At 47.1% G+C, this 6,232-nt stretch overlaps 2 protein-coding genes across 2 annotated transcripts in view; both read right to left on the bottom strand.

The window, feature by feature from the left end:
- Positions 1-1,439: 1,439 nt before the first annotated feature.
- On the bottom strand, positions 1,440-4,068 carry LOC306755674 (amine sulfotransferase-like). Its single transcript, XM_079240165.1, has 6 exons — positions 3,879-4,068; positions 3,324-3,535; positions 2,775-2,901; positions 2,616-2,710; positions 2,305-2,485; positions 1,440-2,198 (listed from the first exon to the last, which is right to left on the bottom strand). Exons 1-6 carry the CDS (start codon positions 4,033-4,035, stop codon positions 2,074-2,076), a joined length of 897 nt encoding a protein of 298 aa, XP_079096291.1. The 5' UTR covers positions 4,036-4,068; the 3' UTR covers positions 1,440-2,073.
- Positions 4,069-5,955: 1,887 nt separating this feature from the next.
- Positions 5,956-6,232, bottom strand: part of zufsp (zinc finger containing ubiquitin peptidase 1) — a 162,645-nt gene continuing 162,368 nt past the window's right edge. The window contains exon 12 of the mRNA XM_079240935.1: positions 5,956-6,021. Coding sequence (XP_079097061.1) covers positions 5,974-6,021 — 48 coding nt within the window. The 3' untranslated portion in view covers positions 5,956-5,973. The remainder of the gene's footprint in view (positions 6,022-6,232) is intronic.

The raw sequence follows: 6,232 nt of genomic DNA, 5'->3' as shown, positions 1-6,232 counted from the left end.
GAAACTAATCCGACTTACTACCGGCAATGTGGACCAAGCTCTGACACCTGTCATACAGGGACCGGACAGCTCGTACAAGGGGGTCCGGTACCCCATACTCCCGGAGTACCCCCCACAGGAGCCCCCGGGGACACGGTCGAACGCCTTCTCCAGGTCCACAAAGCACATGTAGACTGGTTGGGCAAACTCCCATGCCCCCTCCAGGACCCCAAGGAGGGTATAGAGCTGGTCCACTGTTCCGCGACCAGGACGAAAACCACACTGCTCCTCCTCAATCCGAGATTCGACTATCCGGCGGACCCTCCTCTCCAGGACCCCTGAATAGACCTTACCAGGGAGGCTGAGGAGTGTGATTCCCCTGTAATTGGAACACACCCTCCGGTCCCCCATCTTAAAAAGGGGGACCACCACCCCAGTCTGCCAATCCAGCGGTACTGCCCCTGATGTCCACGCGATGCTGCAGAGGCGTGTCAGCCAGGACAGCCCCACAGCATCCAGAGCCTTAAGGAACTCCGGGCGGATCTCATCCACCCCCGGCGCCTTGCCGCCAAGGAGCTTTTTGACCACCTCATCTTCTATGTTTTGGAATATTCATGAAACAATAGATGTAGATGGAGGGATGGTACTTAGCAGCCATGCTAAAATAACATCCCGACGAAAAGCTACATGAAACAAGATACGTGTCCCAATTCAGGTTTTGCACACCTCCAAGTCTACAGACTACATAGACTACCAACTGAGCTTCCTGCCAGTAAAATGAGACGGTCTATCTAGTGTAGGACAATTACCCATAGTGCTCCAGTCCTCCGTTGCCTAGCAACTACATATGCCAAGTTTATCTCATTACTGAGCCCATTCTTCCACAAAAACATGAAAATATGTTTAAAATGACAGAAAATGGTGGCAGTAGTTTAAATGAGATTTCTTGTCCTTGGTGTGTAAATGACCTGGGAAATAAGATGAAACTGACTAAAGTCATAATAAATAAAAGTTTGATGAAAATCATGACATTTTCTAATTCTGGTGCAATAGAAATATTTTTAAGCAAACAAACATGATAAAATAAATGTTCCAGCATAAAACTACCAGTCATAAAACTAATATTTAGTAGAACAATCCTGTGATCAGCTGGTTGTCTGATATTTGTTCATCATAAACTCAGCTTTATGGAAGTTGTCCTGTCCTTCCAGACCTGTTTATTCCAACTCTAACAGGGTGGGGGGGGACATTCACATGGACATTCACATTATTGAGATCCTGTTCAGACATTTTTATTATTCAAGGAGCAAAGGAATTTATTTGCAAATGTCTTTGTTAAATATGAAGGATTTGTTCCAACAATGCTCCCTGCAACATTTCAACACTTTGATAAATCTTAAACACATTCACCAAAAGTTTTTCACATTGAACAATAAAGTTTTTCACATCTTTACTGGAGTTTAGTTCAACCGTGCACTTTTTTGTAATCCTGCTAATTCCACCCTGCTGGAAGTGAAAAAAGGCATTCCCATCCCAATTGGAAACAATTACAACGCTTTTTTCTAAGGTGCAACTAAGAGGACTGGTGGTGTACAGGAGTTCTTGGGTTCAATCCCAATGTGGAGCAAATAAAACTAAATTTCAGTTCTTTTTTTCCAATTTCTTATACTTATGTAATTTCATTGCAATCATTCAGCATAGTTCAATAAACGGGAATTCACATTTCAATAATAGCTGGTTCTAATTTACTGTATTGTTAAACATCTCATATGTTATAAATGTAGTCAGCTCGGTGTGTTTTATAGTTGTAGAGACATGCAGCAGACAAAACATTTGACATCTTCTCATTGCCAACCCCCGTGTGCACGTATTTGTGCACGAGGGCGAAATTTCACAAATGTCGCCTGTTGCTTGGCAACTATCAAATTCCATAGCAACACTGTGTGTGTGGAGCCGTCCCATACGGTCCTGCCACACACACGCCAGACTCGCCATGCGACCATCAGTCCACGGTAACCCTGGAGCCGTCGCAGCCGAACCGACAGGAAGAATGTTTTGCTCTGGACATCTGGACTGCGCTGCTTCAGGAAGTCCTCACTGGAAATCCTTGATGTCCCAAATGAAAGAAATGGGAAAGTCCTTCATCTCTCTGTGGAAGACCTGGTCAAACCTCTGGTTCTGGGCCACGGTGAAGTGGTTCTTCCAGTCTCCGATGGTTCCTGACGTCCCAGCACATGCAGGATGAGAACGAGAGGCGTCACTAAACCGCATGAAACTGGGAGGTTTCAGCTCTTCATTCCCGCCTCTCCCCGTCAACATTCCCACCTCTCCTCATGAACATTCCAACGCGGTGGCTGAGCAGTTCCTCCGGAACCTTCTGGTAGCTGGCCTGTGGGATCTTCCTCATGTTGCTGAACGTGCTGTGCTCCACCACGCTAGCCAGCTGCTCCTCACACAGATCTTTGCCCAGGAACACGGAGATCTTCTCCACGGCTGCCTGCAGGTCCTGAACGAAACAGCAGACACGTGGAAACACACACACACACACACACACACACACACACACACACACACACACACACACACACACACACACACACACACACACACACACACCTGGCAGGATGTCATCTTACCTGAATCATCTCCTCATACGTGATGAAGAGCATGTTCATGTCCTCCTTGTGTGAGAACCAAGTCTTAATGTGATCAAACCAGCTGGATCCAAACACTGGAAGGAGGAGAACGGCGTCACGCCGACGTCTCAGACTCGTCCAGGACAAACCGGATCCTACCTTCTCCTCGAAGAAACTTCTCAAAGAAGTCATCGAAACTCTGCGGGGTCTCCAACATATTGGCAACTTTATGGAAGTAAAAGTAGGAGACCAGGACGTCTTTAGGGTTCCTCGCCACGTAGATCACCTGGAAGAGGTCAGAGGTCAGACCTGGACTGGAAACCAGCAGTGTCCCTTCATTTCATCGCCCGTCCATCTGTCCGTCAATCCGTCTAGCCGTCCATCTTCTGTCTGTCTGTCTATCTGTCCATCTGTCCCTCCATCCGTCCGTCTATCTGTCTGTCCATCTGTCCGTCCGTCCGTCCGTCAGATCAGACCCTCTGTCGTGTTTCCTTTCCGAGGTTTCGGCTGCTGGGCGGGGCTTATCTCCGGTCTTGTTGCTATGCAACGTGTCAGGTTCACTGGTTTAACTGGTCTGAAGCCGGACGGCGACTGGTTACTGGGTCGGAGAGGGACCGGGTCGGACCTAAACCGGGTCAGACCTAAACCAGGTCCGAGAGGGACCGGGTCGGATCTAAACCAGCTCACAACTGAAGGACAGAACCAGACCTTTCCCTTCTTGTGGGTCAGCGCTCTGGGCAGGAACTGGTACGGCAGATGGGTGACCCTCAGCCTGGGGGGCGGAGCCGACATGAAAGCCTGCCGGTTCCCATTTATCTCGATCCAGGGCACGAGGTCGGCGTTGGAGCTGTGCTGACTGATGGCGTTCAGGTCCCCTCCGGCTTCCAGCAGCAGCAGGATCTGCTGCATCCAGATGGTTCCTGTCAATCAGAGCAGACCGTGAAAACCTGCAGACCTGGATCTGTTCTGCTCACTCGTCTGGACATGCAGCTCCAACCGTTCATACAACCATCTAGATCCACCTTAAAACCACTCAGAAGGGATAAATTTCATATGCAAATCTCTGATAGGATGGGGTTGCATTAGTGTCGATTAGGTCCAGGTTCTGGTCTAGGTCCTGGTCCGGGTTCAGTTTCGGGTCCGGGTTCCGGTCTGGGTCCAGGGTTAGGGTCCTAGTCAGGGTCTGGGTCCCGGTCCGGGTTCAGGTCCTGACCCCGTGGACCAAACATACCGGTCTGTCTCCCAGCAGGACTCCAGACTCACCTGACTTCGGGTACGTGACCACAAACACATCAGAGTCTGTGACGTCCAGGTTGCAGATCTGGTCCACGTCGTCCGGATCGTGGATCCCGCAGATCAGACTGAAGCCTCTGTGCGGAACCAGTTGGTGGTTCGGAGTCCTTCCGTCCTGTAACTCCATGACGCCGGAGAGGAGTCCCGTACTGGACTGGACGTTCCGTTCCGGTGGGGATCTGCTGCGGAGTGCAGATGAGCGCGCGCGTTTTTATGCACCTGGGTGGGTGGGGGGCGGAGTCATGTTGCGTAAGAAGTGCACGAAGCTGCGCAGTTTGGAGGATGCTGTCCGCGATCCGCCGCGGAACCGTCTGGTTCAGGTCCAAAGTGTGACTGGGTCCTTTACTGATAGGACACTGGATCCGAACAAGCAGGAGCTGATTCAGGATAGTCCAGTCCACCAAAGTATCAATGTTCAATCAATGGGGGGGGATCTGCAGCAGCTGATCTAAACAGATCATGATGATGATGAAATCACCTCACTGATGAAGTCATGTTGGCTTTGTCAGCCTCACATTCTGCTGATTAAACTGTTCGTAGCTCATCGATCAGTTCTTTTACTCCCCAGTTCGTAAAGAAACACGTTTATCTTCTGCTGCGAACATTCCTACTTTTCACCTTCAACACCACAAGTTTTGAAGTGAGAAGAAAACATTTAATCCGAGTTTCATCAGACTGTTTGCAGCTTCCGCCAATCAATATCGGACCGTAACGAGTTACTTCCTGTAATGAGCCTCTTCCTACTGCTGCCACAGCAATCAGCTGCTGAACTAGAGATCAGGACAGCGTCTCTCCGGGTTCTGTTCTGCACGTCATTCCATCAAAACTGAGCTGTGTAAAAATCCGTCCTTCATGTGGTCTGTTTTCACATGTGGCCAATACATACATGTAAAGCGAATCAATCTTCTGCAGAACCAGAACCTCATCCATCTTTTTTTTTTTTTTTTTTTTTTTTTTTTTTTGTCTTGTCCAGCATTTAAGCAAGCAGACTGATGTTCTGGATGCTGTGTTCTGCTGAGCAAATTTATTTTGCCAAGGGGAACTTTTGTAGATGTAATGATCCCCTTGTATTTCTTGATTCTTATTTTATTTTTCAATTTGTTTTGGATAATAGCTTGTATTACAGAGTTTATGCTGCTGGACCCGACCGGAAAGGACAGGAAAGGGGCAGAAAGAGAACAGAAAAGAAAACATAAAAAAAACAAAAAAACAAAACAAAAGAAAGATATCAATGCATACATGTATATGCACATACATACCCACCTACATATATATGTATATACACTCGCACATACATTATATATATACATATATACATACATATACACATACATACACATGCATACACACACATGTACACATACATGCATACATAAAGATAGATATACATACATACATATACACATACATACACACACATATATATATATATATATATATATATATATATATATATATATATATACATATACATATATACATACTCACATACATACACATACACATACACATAAGTACACACACATACCCACCCACACACATAAATATATACACCCACACAAGCCAACTCTAGATTCGTGGAGAACAAAACCGTTGACAATCATGAGGACCAGAAACTAGCAAGTTAAGTCAAAAAGACAGAAAGAGAGGTACCTGCTGTTAATGAATAAACTTGCTGGATGACTCAGTGACTGTGACACATGCAGAACATTCATGCAGAACATTTAGAGTGGAACGTGTTTAGAGAAGAGTGATCATGCCAATGTGACCCCGCCCGCCTACAGCTAGAGGCTGGCCAGGAGAACCCAGAGACCCGGGTAACCGACAGTCACCCCCAGGTACAGATCCCAACCACCCCACTCCAGAGCCAGCCATGCATCTGCCCAGGAGGTGGCGAAGGAGGTCCCCAACCAGAGTCCCCCTCATCCATCTTCTAATGGACACGGCTCACCTGTTTCCGGTAACAGCTGAGACTTTCTTCACACGAACTGACAACGACTCATGAAAAAAAACATTTATTTCACTTGTAAAAACACAAAATGGTGATAGCTGTCATCAGTTCTGTTCACGGGATCCTTTCAGCAGTGAAGGTCCTGGAGGTCCGGATTCTCATCTGGAAAACACAAAAACTGCAATTCTGAAACCTGCAGGATGTTTTACTGCTTCACCTTTCAGTCGAATATTCCTGCATCTCCAAGCAAGGTCTTCCTCCTCCTACATCATTATTATCACCATGGTGTGGAACTCTGTGACCCTTCAGCTGGGCACGAATCACCTTCTAGTCCCAGTCAGCATGGAGTCATAATGTTTCCATGGAGACATGA

This window comes from Telmatherina bonti (genome assembly GCF_933228915.1).
Source record: "Telmatherina bonti genome assembly, chromosome: 5".
Lineage (NCBI taxonomy): Eukaryota > Metazoa > Chordata > Actinopteri > Atheriniformes > Telmatherinidae > Telmatherina > Telmatherina bonti.
This window is presented reverse-complemented; position numbering and strand designations above follow the sequence as displayed.

What these genes read in the sequence shown, in the direction of transcription:
- LOC306755674 (XM_079240165.1), bottom strand. Translation starts at nt 4,035, where the DNA reads ATGGAGTTACAGGACGGAAGGACTCCGAACCACCAACTGGTTCCGCAC. An exon ending in CGTATGAGGAGATGATTCAG is followed by an intron (nt 2,486 to 2,615) that starts GTAAGATGACAT and finishes TGTTTCGTTCAG; the next exon opens with GACCTGCAGGCAGCCGTGGA. An exon ending in TGGAATGTTCATGAGGAGAG is followed by an intron (nt 2,199 to 2,304) that starts GTGGGAATGTTG and finishes CTGGGACGTCAG; the next exon opens with GAACCATCGGAGACTGGAAG.